This window comes from Lonchura striata, chromosome 22 (genome assembly GCF_050655825.1).
Source record: "Lonchura striata isolate lonStrDom1 chromosome 22, ASM5065582v1, whole genome shotgun sequence".
Lineage (NCBI taxonomy): Eukaryota > Metazoa > Chordata > Aves > Passeriformes > Estrildidae > Lonchura > Lonchura striata.
The window spans coordinates 6,982,393-6,996,425 of record NC_140724.1 but is presented as its reverse complement, the minus strand read 5'-3'; the positions used below and the strand labels follow the sequence as shown (position 1 = coordinate 6,996,425).

The window sequence follows — 14,033 nt, the reverse complement described above, 5'->3', positions numbered from 1 at the left end:
TCAAAGCTGCTGGAATCCCATCCTGCAGTGGTGATGACAACCAGACCGAGCTCCCCCACAGTAAAACCAGATGAGGAAAAGGGATGAGGTGCCCAGACACCCCTGAACGCTGCTGGGGTGCAAAGCAGGGCCACATCCAGGGACCTGCAGCCCTGAAATGCTGCCAGAGGGATCCCAAAGCAGCTTGGGCCCTCCTCCCTCCCCAGGCCGACACCCCCAGAGCTTGCTGGGGCTCGGAAGGATCAGCAAGGCCCGGCTTTAAACCATGGGAAAGATTTATCAGCTCCTGGAGCTGCACTGAGACTGGGACAAAACGGGGCAGGGGTTAAAGGGGGCGAGTCCCACTGGAGTTAATGTAGTGTCTGTGAGCCCCTCCCCACGCCCACGGCCCCATCGGGGCTGCCACGGGGGGCAGGGGGCCGATTCCACCTGGGGGAGTGCTGGAAACCATCTGCTGGAGAGGAACCAGATTCCCTCTAGAGGCCCAAAGGAAGGTGGGGGGCTCCTGTGAGGGGCAGGGGGGAGGCTTATCGGAGATCCAGCAGCACCACGTCCCTCTCCAGCACGGACACGTGGCTGCAGGTCTGCAAGAGAGGACAGCAGGGGACACGGGGGTTACTGAGGTGTTCCCACAGCTCAGCTGAGTCTCCTCCACCTGCTGACACGACCTGAGCTTCCCCAGAACAGCCCTGGGTGCAGCTCCCCCATCACCCCAACTGCTGATCCTGCCCCACAGTGACCATGGCAGGCCCCAGACACGAATCCCCCCAAAAAACATCAGTGGGTGCAGCTCCTGCATCACCCCAACTGCTGGCCCTGCCCCACAGTGAGCACGGCAAGCCCCAGACACAAATCCCACCCAAAAAACAGCCCTGGCTGCAGCTCCTGCATCACCCCAACTGCTGGCCCTGCCCGACAGTGACCATGGCAAGCCCCAGACACAAATCCCCCCAAAAAACAGCCCTGGGTGCAGCTCCTCCATCACCCCAACTGCTGATCCTGCCCACAGCAACCACAGCAGGCCCCAGACATGAATCCCCCCAAAACACATCAGTGGGTGCAGCTCCTGCATCACTGCAATTGCTGGCCCTGCCCCACAGTGAGCACAGCAGGCTCCAGACACAAATCCCACCCAAAAAACATCAGTGGGTGCAGCTCCTCCATCACCCCAACTGCTGATCCTGCCCCACAGTGAGCACAGCAGGCCCCAGACACGAATACCCCCAAAAAACATCCCTGGCTGCAGCTCTTCCATCACCCCAACTGCTGGCCCTGCCTAACCCTGCCCCACATCGACCATGGCAGGCCCCAGACACGAATCCCCCCAAAAATCATCCCTGGGCTGCGGGCTGGCCCTGCTAGCAGCCAGCAGCTCTGCAGCACACTTGCAGCAGCTGGAGAAGCTCCTGCAGCTCCTCCCTGGGATGGGGAGCAGGCCTGGCAGGCAGAGCCCGAGCACAGGGCCCAGCAGCTCCCCAGAGCTCACCGTGAACAGAGGGGGCTCCCTGGGGTGGGGGTGGAAGCCCTTCTGCCGGCAGGACGAGATCTGCTCCAGGCCGTGCTCCGTCAGCCTGAAGAAGCCGGTCCTGCAGCAGGGAACAGCAGCCCTGGAGCCCCTGCAGGCCCAGCCCGAGGGACCCCCCGCTCCCGGGGAGCTCCTGTGCTGAGCCTCCTGCCGGGGGTGGGCAAGGCCTGCCCGCACACGGCCCCGGGAGAGCCCCAGGGGCTGGCCAGGCCCTCCCGTGACATCCCGTGACGTCCTGTGACATCCTGTGATGTCCCGTGACATCCCATCCCATCCCATCCCATCCCACCCCATGCCATTCATTCCTGGGACCCCACAGTCATTTCTGGGACCCCCACAGTCACTCCTGGATTCCCACACTCACACCTGAAACCCCACACCCACTCCCAGGACCCCCCAGTCACTCCTGGAACCCCATACCTGCTCCCAGGACCCCAAACCCACTCCTGGGACCCTCCTACTGACTCCTGCGACCCCATATTCACTCCTGGGACTCCCCACCCACTCCCAGGACCCCACAGCCACCCCCAGGACCCCACACTCACTCCTGGAACCCCACCCCCAGACCCCCACCTGCCCCCAGACCCCCACTCACTCCTGGTACTTGGGCGAGCAGACGATGGCGATGGACTCGGGCAGCATGGTCTGGTAGGAGCAGTGGGTGTGCAGGTCCACACTGGACAGGAAGGCAGTCTGCGTGGGGTGGGTCTGCAGGGCACAGGCACCGTGGGACCCTGGGCAGTGCTGGGGAGCCATTCAGGGAACCCTGGAATCCTCTGAGCCCCTCAGTGCCACCCCGGCCACGGCGGGGACACCTCACCCATCCCGGGCTGCTCCAGCCTGGCCGTGGGCACTGCCAGGGGTGCAGGGCAGCCCTGGCTGCTCTGGGAGCTGTGCCAGGGCTGCCCACCCTCCCAGGGAAGGATTTCCTCCCAGTGTCCCACCTACACCTCCCCTCGTTCCCTTGGGAAGGGCCCAGAGCCGAACCAGGCTGGGCTCGGGAGCGCTGCACGAGGCCGTGCCAGGGCCAGAACCCCAGCGGGGGCTGCTGCCCACGGCCCTCCCCGCGGGGCTGGAGGTGCCAGGCAGGGAGACTCACGTGGATCCAGCCCAGGGTGACGAGGCCGTGCTGGTCCTGGATGAGGAAGAGCTCCTCCTCGCTCTCCGTGGTGCAGGAGTCGGGGCCCCCCAGCTGCTTGGGCACGATGACGTGCGTGATGGTGAACTCGTTCCTCATCTGCAGCGAGGGACCCCAAATCCCAGGGGCTGTGACCCCACACCTCCCAAATCCCAAATCCCAGGGGCTGTGACCCCACACCTCCCAAATCCCAAATCCCAGGGGCTGTGACCCCACACCTCCGAAATCCTAAATCCCAGGGGCTGTGACCCCACACCTCCCAAATCCCAAATCCCAGGGGCTGTGACCCCACACCTCCCAAATCCCAAATCCCAGGGGCTGTGACCCCACACCTCCGAAATCCCAAATCCCAGGGGCTGTGACCCCACACCTCCCAAATCCCAGGAGCTGTGACCCCTCACCAGGCACCTCCCAAATCCCAGGGGCTGTGACCCCACACCTCCGAAATCTCAAATCCCAGGGGCTGTGACCCCACACCTCCCAAATCCCAAATCCCAGGAGCTGTGACCCCTCACCAGGCACCTCCCAAATCCCAGGGGCTGTGACCCCACACCAGGAACCCCCCAAGCCCCAGAGCCAGCCCATGGTGACAGTTTTCTCTGGGAGTTTGGCCCTAGGAGCTCTCATCACACCTGAGGCAGCTCAGCTACCTCGAATGGCATCAGAGGAGCAGGGGGGCTTTTGAGGGAGTGTTGGGAACAGAAAAATTCTAATAAAAGGCAAAATACCAAAGTTCCTACAGAGAAAAAACTGAGCTAAGGACAAGAGGTTTTTGCTCCTGCTAAAACACCCCACACAAGCGAGTTATTTCCTTTGTTCTCTTTTTTCCCAGTGAATTACCCAGGCAGGACCCCCTGGCCTCTGTCCAAGTGGGCAGCCCCAAGTTTAAAGCGAAGCTCAAAGGTCCTATGAGGTTTCTTTTTACCAAATTGAGGAGAAAAGCTTCTGGGCTTTTTGCTTTTTTAAGGAGACAAAGGACAATTTGGTCACTCTGTCAACAAGGGGCACGCTCCTGCTCGTGGATGCATTCACCACCCATCTGCAGGTGCAGCTGCAAGGAGTTCCAGGGCTTTTTCCAAAGGAGTTCCAGGGCTTTTTCCAAAGGAGTTGCAGGATTTTGTTGTCCCTGCTGGGCAGAGCACCCCCAGGAGCTCAGAGGAGCCCTACACACCCCCTGCCAGCTCTGCACTCCAAAGGGACCATGCCTCATCCCTAAACCATCCCCAGTGCCTGGGAGCAGCTGGGCTGCAGGGATGGCTGCATCAAACAGCTTCATTTCAAAGGGAGCTTCCAGATGGGCTGGAGCCAACAACAAATCCTGGGCACGCAAAGCTTGGGGGGGGACAGAGTCCTGCCAGCAGCTGGGACAGCCAGAGGACAAGCAGTGTCCCCAGCAGTGTCACCAGCAGCAGAGCAGCTGAACGAGGTGGGGAAAGCCTAACCCAAAAATGAGGGAGGGGAGAGGCACATCACCCCTAAGGCCCACACCTGACAGCACACCGAGGAACCCAGGACAAAAATCAGGGTCCTTGAGCCACTTCCAAAGTGACAACACAATCCCCGTGCCCCTTCTGGGGTCTCCCGGGGGCGTTTCCTCACCAGCTTCCCGCAGAGGATGCCGCAGGTCTCCACGCCCCGCGCCGTGTTGGCGTCGGCCAGCTGCAGGAACTTGTGGCACAGCTCCCTGGGGACAATGACCTGGCGGAGGACATCCAGCCCTGCACCTGCGGGGACAGGCAGCACGGCCAGCAGGGTCAGCAGGGCTGCAGGACAGGCACCGGGGGCAGCAGCTGTGAGACAACCCACCTGGGAGGGTAAAGTCACCTTCCCTGCTGGGCTCGGGGATGTGGCACTGTGACACTGATACAGGACAGCTGCCACCTCTCCCTCTTTCCCTTTTTTCCCCCTTTTTTTCCCCAGCCTAAGCACTCTGTCACTGCTGGGGATTTGGTGACATTTTAACTCAAAGTGTCTCAAGCCTGGGGAGCCCCAAAGAGCTGAGCCAGAGCGAACTGCTCCTCGTTTGGGGCATTTTCTCCTTGTTTTTGTGCTTCTACAATGTTGGTTAAGTAGAAAGATCTCATTGTGGCCTCCCAGCACTTAAAGGAGGCTTCTAAAAAATAAAAAAAAATTACTTTTTTAACCTGGGCAGTGACAGGACATGGGGGAAGAGCAGAGCTTTAGAGCAGGGAAAGGGAGATAGAGAGGGGAAGGATCCTCTGGCAGGGGGTCAGAAGGAGTGTTTTGTTACTAAAAATGAAACCACACACCCTCAGGAAATGTTATTTACAGCAGGACTGGGCAACACTCAGCATCTCTGAATCCAAATTTTGGAACCACATTCAGTGGGATTTGGTCAGGAGGAGGATTCAGCCAGCCCAGCAGGAGCTAAACCCCAATCCCCAGCAAGGATTTGGATCAAGGAAAAGCACAGAGGCTGGAAGAGCAGAGGGGACAGCACCCAGTGACCCAGGGGGGAGGTCAGGAATTCCAAGAGCTCCCCAGAGAAGTGGCCCTGGCAGCCCCAGCAGGAGAAGGGCTGCTCCAAGAGGTACTGACTGTTCTCCGTGCTCCCCAGAGCGCTGGGCTTCAAGGATCTGTCCACAGCAGGAGGCTTGGAGGGCACAGTCCCCACTGCTGGGCTTGCTGGGGGAACTGCAGAGCCTGCAGGCTTTGGCATTAAATCTGTTGGGGGCTTTTCCACGCCAGGGATGAGGGGACCATCTGCAGGCTCTGGCTCTGGTTTCCCAAACTCCTGCACGATCCTCAGGCGCTCCTTCTCCAGCTCCTGCTGCCGGATCATCTCCTCGAAGGCCTGGAACTGCTCCTGCTCTGCCTGCTGCTGCTTCAGCAGGGCCACCCGAGTCCTCTCCTCCTCCAGCTGCTGCTGCAAAGCCAGAGGGGTGCAAATTACTCTTCCTCCTCCTGCTGCGAGGAGGAGCAGGCCCAGGGACAGCAGCAGGGAGGGGGACACTGGCCCGGGGCAGACCCCCAGGTTATTCCTAAAGGTCGGCAGCAAACAGCATTTTCTGCAAGGAAAGTTCAGCTTGCAGGGCACAGGTGCAGAGCCAGCTGCACCCAGGGCAGGAAAACCACTGCTTTACCCTCCCTCTTCCATGGAATTAAATCCCAGGTTGATTTCCCTCGATTCTGTCTCTCAAGTCCAGAGGTGACTGCTTGGCCCACACAGACCCTGGGGCCGTGGTGGAATTACAACCCCGACGCCCTCCCCCATTTTAAATTGAATTTCTGCTTCAAATTTTTCATCAGGTGGTGCTTTCCTTTCATGGGGCAGAGAGAAGCAAGCAAGCACACAGCCCCAGGCCAGGCTGGCTGGGGATGCAGGGGGAGCAGAGCCAGGGCCACCCGCAGGGACAGCAGGGGACAAGCCTGGGAAAGGTTGGGGCCACCCAGACTGGACATTCCCGAGCACCCAGGGAGCCCTGGAGCTTCTGCAGGCTGGGGGGCTCCTGGGGAGCACGGCCTGCAGTCTCCTGTCACTCACCTCCTGCTCCTTGTACTTAGCATAGTCCTTGGCGTACCTCTTTAGCAGCTCCTCCTTGAGCTCTTCGGCTCGGGGAAAGGCTACTTCCTTCAGCTTCTGGGGGAGGAAGCACAGCATCAGCAGCCCCAGGGCACGGGGAGGGAAACCTGAGCAGCTGAAGAGCCCAAAATCCACCACCAAAACCACTGGGCAAGAGTGCTGTCCTCTCTCCTCTTGTGGTCAGCGCCGAGCAGAGGAGCTGCGGCTTCCTGGGGCTGCCAGGAATCTCCAAGGATTGCCTTGGAGAAAAGGAAGTCACCAGCCAGCACCCGTGGTCTTTGAAAAGCAGGGAGCTAGACAGGGAGGAAAGGAGGAAAGGACACCGCAGGAGGAAAAGTGTTCACCCCAGCCAGTCCAGTGCCAGGACAACGGGGTGAGAACCCCCAAACCCTAACTCAGAGAATCCTGGAGTTGTTTAGGTTGGGAAACACCTCCAAGATCGAGTCCAACCATTCCCCCAGCTGTGCCCCCTAACCCATGTCCCCAGGTGTTTGGGAACTCTTCCAGGGCTGCTGGAAGCCAGGGCCAGGACTGGACAAAGCTTTTGGGGAAGAAATTTCCCCAATGCCCAACTTAAGCCTCCCCGGGTGCAACGTGAGGTCATTTCCCCTTATCCTGTCCCTGTTCCCAGGGAGCAGAACCCGACCAGGAGCTGGGCAGAGCCAGAAGGGCCCCCCTGATCCCCCTTTTCTCCCTTCCCAGCTCCCTCAGCTGCTCCTGGGGCTCGGGCCCCTTCCCAACTCCCTTCCCACCTCTGGACACGCTCCGGAGGCCCAGAACTGAACCCTGAGAGCCCAGAACTGCCTGGCCAAGCCAAGGCTCCTCAGCATCTGTGCAGCTCAGCCATGCCAGAGCCCCTGAGCACGTTCCCGCTGCACTGCTGCTACTGCTGCTGCTGTCCCACTTCACAGCTGCTGCTGTCCCCACTGCAGAGCTGCTGCTGTTCCCACTGCACAGCTGCTGCTGCTGCTGCTGTCCCCACTGCACAGCTGCTGCTGTCCCCCTGCACAGCTGCTGCTGTCCCCACTGCACAGCTGCTGCTGTTCCCGCTGCACTGCTGCTGCTGCTGCTGCTGTCCCCCTGCACAGCTGCTGCTGTCCCCACTGCACAGCTGCTGCTGTTCCCGCTGCACTGCTGCTGCTGCTGCTGCTGTCCCCACTGCAGAGCTGCTGCTGTCCCCCTGCACAGCTGCTGCTGCTGCTGCCCCCACTTACTCTGACCGTCTCCCTCTTCTCGGGGACGGCGGCGCTTTTGTAGTCGCGGTGCTGCGGCAGCTTCTCGATGAAGAGCCTGCAGAACGGGACACGAGCTGCACTCCAGGCTGCTCGGGGGGCTCTGGGGGACCCCCCGTGCTCCCCCTGCCTGTCTGCAGCCCAGCAGAGCCCCTGGAGCGCTCAGCAGGTCTCACTCAGCCCCTCGGGAGCGCCCGCAGGGACAAACTTTTCTTGGGAAGAGCAGCACGGATCAGCTGCTCGGAAGCACCACGCAGGGGCTCAGGGAGCTGCTGCCCACACCTGGGGCTGCAGCAAAGCAGAAATTAAATTTAAAATGGGGGAGGGCATCAGGGTTGTAATTCCACCACAGCCCCCTGTTGAGTTAACAAGTTACCCTTTGTCTCCTTAAAAACGAAAAAACCCACAAGTTTCTCCCCTCAATTTGGTTAAAAGACCCCTCACAGGACCCTGGGGATCACCTCAAACTTAAGGACACACAACTGGACAGGAGCCAAAAGTCCCTGAGCAATTCACTAGAAAAAGAAGACAACAAAACCAGCAAATCGCTTTTGTGAAGTGTTTTAGCAGGAGCAAGAACCTCTTGCCCTGGCTCTGCTTTTCTCTGTAAAGAGCTTTTCTATTTTGATTTTTTTGTGAAGTGTTTTAGCAGGAGCAAGAACCTCTTGCCCTGGCTTTTTTTTTCTTTGTAAAGAGCTTTTCTATTTTGATTTTTATTAAAACTTGTTTGCTTCCAACACTGTCACAGGAGCCATCCTGCTTATTTTATGCCACCTGAGATAGCTGAGCTCTCAAGGGTGTATTATTTATCTCTGAGAGCTTTTTAAGACTTCCTGCTCTTCTCCCAGGTGAGAATTCCATCCTAACACTCAACCTAAAGCTCTGCTCTTCCCCCGTGTTCTGTCACTGCCCAGGAAAAAATTTCCTCTTTTTTAGAAGCCTCCTTTAAGGCCACAACGGGATCCTTCCACAAAGTTCTACAAGCACAAAAACAAGGAGAAAATGCCCCAAACAAGGAGCAGTTTGCTCTGGCTCAGCTCTCTGGGGCTCTCCAGGCTTGAGACACCTTGAGTTAATCTGCCACCAAATCCCCAGCGGTGACAGAGTGCTTAGGCTGAGCTTAGGCAGGGAAAAAAAAAAGAAAAAAAGGCAAAAAAAAAGGGGAAAGACACAGAGAGCAGAAGAAACCAAGCAAGCCAAGCCAAGCAGGAAAAGCTCAGGGTCACAGGGACTGTGCCAACACCCTGTGTGTGTGTGTGTGTGTGGGACTCCGTGCCCCCCCAAACGCCCCTGCAGAGGAGGAGGCAGGGGCAGGGCACAGCCTGCAGCCCTGCTGGGGCCCTGGCTGCCCCCCAGAACCCCAAAGGCTGGCCAGGTCCCCCTCTCCCAGCTGGGAACTGGGTCACGGTGCAGGAGGCACCAGGAGCGCTGCCAGCAGCTCCCAGGCCAAGGGGAAGGGATTCATTAGGCAGGATTCAAGGGGAAGGGATTCATTAGGCAGGATTAAAAGCAGCTGCTGGCCTGGGCAGGATGGAAAAACCAGCAGGGACAGTTGGGTCTGCAGCACGCAGGGAAAGACGTGGGAGGAGGAGGAGGGCTCAGGCAGGCAGAGGAAGGCTGGAGCAGCTCCTGGATGCTGTGGGCAGCCCTGCTGGGGCCTGGCCACACCAAAACCTCCCACAGGCAGCAGCTCTGGGGCTGCAAAGCTGCTCTGTGGAGCAGCCAGAGCCAGGACTGGTTCTGAGCCCAGTTCTGGTGTCCAGGCCAAGCCGGTGGCTCTCAAGGCCCTTGGGACACCCCCACGAGTCCCTGGAGCTGATCCAAGCAAACTGAGGAGCCCCAGCATTACAGAAAGATTGTGTCTTATTCCATTTTTCCTTCTAATGTTGCTCAAAGATGTGGCTTGTTTCTTTTTTCCTTGTTATTTGGCTCAAAGTTGTGCCTCGTTCCTTTTTTTGCCCTCTTATTTGAACCCTCAGGTTTCCCCAGAGCCTTTTCTTTTCCAGGCTGAACACCCCCAGCTCCCCCATTCCCAGGAAAAGTGGAGCAAGAGCAAATCCACGAGGCTCCAGAGCCTCCTCCTGCTCTCTGGATGAAGACATTTAGAAAAACCTCTAGAAAGCATCAAACCCACTGCTGGAAAACCTCTAGAAAACATCAAACCCACTGCTGGAAAACCTCTAGAAAACATCAAACCCACTGCTGGAGCTCCAGCTCCTTGTCCTCACTGGAAGAAATGTCAGTGGCATGCAGCTCCTAAAGCAGAAATCCCACCAGGGCAAGGCTCTCCCTGGTGGGAGAGGTTTCCAGAGAAGCTGGAAATGCAGGGAGAATCATCTGGAAGCAGCTGGGCACAGCAGCCAGCACCTCTGGCTGCCACAGTGACCCAGCCTGCAGCTCGTTTGTTTAGTTAAAACATTTCTGCTTCGGCCCCAGCTGCGTAAGGGGCCTGGAAGCCTTCCCAAAGCTTTTTTGGGAAGCCTTCCCAAAGGTTTTACACTTCCCAGCTCCCTGACAGCCTCCCGGGCCTGGCCACCATGCCCATAAAAGCTGAGGAAGTGCGAGGCGGGGAGCAAAGCTCATCAGAGAAAAATGTCCCGGGTCGGAGGGGCAGCACACGGGGGCAGGCAGGGAAAGCGCCCACGGAGGTGCCAACCCTGCCTGGGGTGAGCGGGCACTGCACAGACCACGGCAGGGGCACGGAGTAAAGCAGGAGGGAGACACTGAGGGGAAAACCTGCAGGAACAGCACGCTGCAGCCAGAGCCCGGATCTGTGGGTCTGTCCCACCCCCCAAAGCCCTGAGGATCAATCTCTGACCAGAACCCGGATCTGTGGTTCTGTCCCACCTCCCTAAAGCCCTGAGAAGCAGATCTCTGACCAGAGCCCGGATCTGTGGGTCTGTCCCACCTCCCTAAAGCCCTGAGGAGCAGATCCCCCCAAATCTCTGAGGAGCAGATCCCCCCAAATCCCTGCAGAGCAGATCTCCCCAAATCCCTGAGGAGCAGATCTCCCCAAAGCCCTGAGGAGCAGATCTCCCCAAAGCCCTGAGGAGCAGATCCCCCCAAATCCCTGAGGAGCAGATCTCCCCAAAGCCCTGAGGAGCAGATCCCCCCAAAGCCCTGAGGAGCAGATCTCCCCAAAGCCCTGAGGATCAATCTCTGACCCGAACCCGGATCTGTGGGTCTGTCCCACCTCCCAAAGCCCTGAGGATCAATCTCTGACCAGAACCCGGATCTGTGGTTCTGTCCCACCTCCCTAAAGCCCTGAGGAGCAGATCCCCCCAAATTCCTGAGGAGCAGATCCCCCCAAATCCCGGAGGAGCAGATCTCCCCAAATCCCGGAGGAGCAGATCTCCCCAAACCCCTGAGGAGCAGATCTCCCCAAAGCCCTGAGGAGCAGATCCCCCCAAAGCCCTGAGGAGCAGATCCCCCCAAAGCCCTGAGGAGCAGATCTCCCCAAAGCCCTGAGGATCAATCTCTGACCCGAACCCGGATCTGTGGGTCTGTCCCACCTCCCCAAAGCCCTGAGGAGCAGATCCCCCCAAATTCCTGAGGAGCAGATCCCCCCAAATCCCTGCAGAGCAGATCTCCCCAAAGCACTGAGGAGATCTCCCCAAAGCCCTAAGGAACAGATCTCCCCAAACCCCTGAGGAGCAGATCTCCCCAAACCCCTGAGGAACAGATCCCCCCAAACCCCTGAGGAGCAGATCTCCCCAAACCCCTGAGGAACAGATCCCCCCAAATCCCTGAGGAGCAGATCTCCCCAAACCCCTGAGGATCAATCTCTGGCCAGAACCTGGATCTGTGGGTCTGTCCCACATCCCCAAACCCCTCAGGATGAGATCTCCCTGAACCCCTGAGGATCAATCTCTGGCCAGAACCCTGTTCTGTGGGTCTCTCCCAGCTCCCGAAACCCCTCAGGACCAATCTCTGACCAGAACCCGGATCTGTGGGTCTCTCCCAGCTCCCCAAACCCCTCAGGACCAATCTCTGGCCCGAACCCTGTTCTGTGGGTCTCTCCCAGCTCCCCAAACCCCTCAGGACCAATCTCTGGCCAGAACCCGGATCTGTGGGTCTCTCCCAGCTCCCCAAACCCCTCAGGACCAATCTCTGGCCAGAACCCGGATCTGTGGGTCTCTCCCAGCTCCCCAAACCCCTCAGGACCAATCTCTGGCCAGAACCCTGTTCTGTGGGTCTCTCCCAGCTCCCCAAACCCCTGAGGATCAATCTCTGGCCAGAACCCGGATCTGTGGGTCTCTCCCAGCTCCCCAAACCCCTCAGGACCAATCTCTGGCCCGAACCCTGTTCTGTGGGCCTGTCCCAGCCCCGCAGCCCGTGCCCAGCCCGTGCCCAGCCGTGCCTTACGTGATGTACTTGTGGTAGAGGATGAAGGCGTGCTCCAGGTTGCCCTCCTGGCAGTACACGGTGGCCATGCGCAGCATCTCCACGCCCGAGCGGAAGTAGCGGCGCGGGGGCACGTCCTCGCTGACCTGCACGCTGCTGCCCACGCGCACCAGGCGCCGCACGCGCTCCTCGGGCACCAGGCTGGCGCTGCCCGCGCCGGGAACGGGCACATGGCGCTCCTCGGGCGCCAGGCTGGCGCTGCCCGCGCCGGGCATGGCCATGTGCCGTTCCTCAGAAGCCAGGCTGGTGCTGCCCGCGCCAGGAACGGGCACACGGTGCTCCTCGGGCACCAGGCTGGTGCTGCCCGCGCCGGGCATGGCCGCTGTGAGGGACAAAGACATGGAGAGGGGGATCAGAACTGGCCAAGAGGGGAATGGGGGAATCACAGAACCGGGGAATTGGGGAATCAGGGAATGGGGGAATCACAGAACCAGGGAACGGGGGAATCAGGGAATGGGGGAATCACAGAACCAGGGAATTGGGGAATAAGGGAATGGGGGAATCAGGGAATGGGGGAATCACAGAACCAGAGAATTGGGGAATCAGGGAATGGGGGAATCACAGAACCAGGGAATTGGGGAATCAGGGAATGGGGGAATCACAGAACCGGGGAATTGGGGAATCAGGGAATTGGGGAATCAGGGAATGGGGGAATCACAGAACCAGAGAATTGGGGAATCAGGGAATGGGGGAATCACAGAACCAGAGAATTGGGGAATCAGGGAATGGGGGAATCACAGAACCAGGGAACGGGGGAATCAGGGAATGGGGGAATCATAGAACCAGGGAATTGGGGAATCAGGGAATGGGGGAATCAGGGAATGGGGGAATCAATCAGGGAATGGGGGAATCAGGGAATGGGGGAATCACAGAACCAGGGAACGGGGGAATCAGGGAATGGGGGAATCATAGAACCAGAGAATTGGGGAATCAGGAAATGGGGGAATCACAGAACCGGGGAACGGGGGAATTGGGGAATGGGGGAATCAGGGAAATCAGGGAGTAGGGGAATCAGGGAATTGGGGAATCAGGAAATCGGGGAATGGGGGAATTGGGGAAATCAGGCAGTAGGGGAATCAGTGAATTGGGGAATGGGGGAATCAGACAATGGGAGAATCAGGGAATCGGGAAATCAGGGAGTCAGGGGAATCGGGCAGTGGGGGAATCACTGAATTGGGGAATGGGAGAATTGGGGAGATCAGGGAACGGGGGAATTGGGGAACTGGGGAATGGAGGAATCAGAGAATCACTGAATCAGGGAATCTGGGAATTGGGGAAATCATGGAATGGGGGAAAATCAGGGAATCACCGAATTGGGGAATCAGGGAGTGGGGGAATCGGGGAACTGGGGAAATCAGGAATGAGGGAATTGGGGAATCAGTGAAATTGGGAATCTCGGATTTGGGGAATGGGGAAATTTGGAGAAATCAGGGAATCAGTGAATCGGGGAATGTGATTCCCCAGAGGGAATCACTAAACTGAGGAAATCATGGAATTGGGGAATGGGGAATAGGGAAATCACTGAATCTGGGAACCAGGAATCATGGAATCAGGGAATCACGGAATCAGGGAATGAGGGAATCACTGAAACACTGAATCGGGGAAATCACGGACTTGGGGAATGGGGGAGAATCAGGGGAATCACTGAATCAGGGAATCGCAGGACTCCAGGACCCCCCCAGATCCATCCTGACCCAACAGGACCCCCCAGATCCTCCGAGCCCTGAGCGGATCCCCCTTCCCACCAGCCATGGCGCTCAGCAACTAACTCCAGTTAGGAATTAATTTAGCGTTTAGGACAGGAACTTAAAGCGAAGGCTCCCACAGCCAGACCCCCTCCGCCATGGGCTCCTCCTTCCCCAAGTGACCGTCCCACCGCCGGGGCACTCCGGGGCGGGCTCCCCTCGTCAGGGGAACGTTCCGCACGCCCCGGCCGGAGCCCTCCCGGGGCAGCTCGGGACCTCCCAAGCAGGGCCGGGGCCCCCCCGGCTGAGCCCGGACCCCCATCCCGGCCCGGCCCGGACCTGGCGTCGCCGCCGCCGCCGCTTCCCCTCAGCACTTCCGGGTTCTTCCCCACCGGCCACCGCCTCGCTCTCGCCAGCCAATCAGAAGCCGTCCCCACATCCGGGTACGCAACGCAGATATCCCTACTTCCGCCCGGTTGTGAAGCGGCTTCCGTTCCCTTAGGGA

General features: G+C 58.9%; 1 protein-coding gene and 1 long non-coding RNA gene across 12 annotated transcripts; both read right to left on the bottom strand.

The window, feature by feature from the left end:
• Positions 1-257: 257 nt before the first annotated feature.
• Positions 258-13,928, bottom strand: STAMBP (STAM binding protein). Of its 11 annotated transcripts, none has more exons than XM_085559291.1 (10): positions 13,770-13,928; positions 11,805-12,165; positions 7,422-7,497; positions 6,169-6,264; positions 5,223-5,550; positions 4,263-4,387; positions 2,625-2,762; positions 2,121-2,269; positions 1,487-1,586; positions 258-584 (listed from the first exon to the last, which is right to left on the bottom strand). In XM_085559291.1, exons 2-10 carry the CDS (start codon positions 12,158-12,160, stop codon positions 528-530), a joined length of 1,425 nt encoding a protein of 474 aa, XP_085415417.1. In that variant the 5' UTR covers positions 12,161-12,165; positions 13,770-13,928; the 3' UTR covers positions 258-527. The 11 variants fall into 11 exon arrangements, with proteins under 11 accessions (XP_085415417.1, XP_085415422.1, XP_085415421.1 ...); XM_085559296.1 differs by having other exon boundaries at positions 2,121-2,233; XM_085559295.1 differs by having other exon boundaries at positions 5,223-5,547.
• LOC146765627 (uncharacterized) lies at positions 7,504-11,798 on the bottom strand. Its single transcript, XR_014949869.1, has 3 exons — positions 10,348-11,798; positions 9,618-10,286; positions 7,504-9,584 (listed from the first exon to the last, which is right to left on the bottom strand). It is a non-coding gene; the product is annotated as an uncharacterized LOC146765627 (long non-coding RNA).
• Positions 13,929-14,033: the final 105 nt, after the last annotated feature.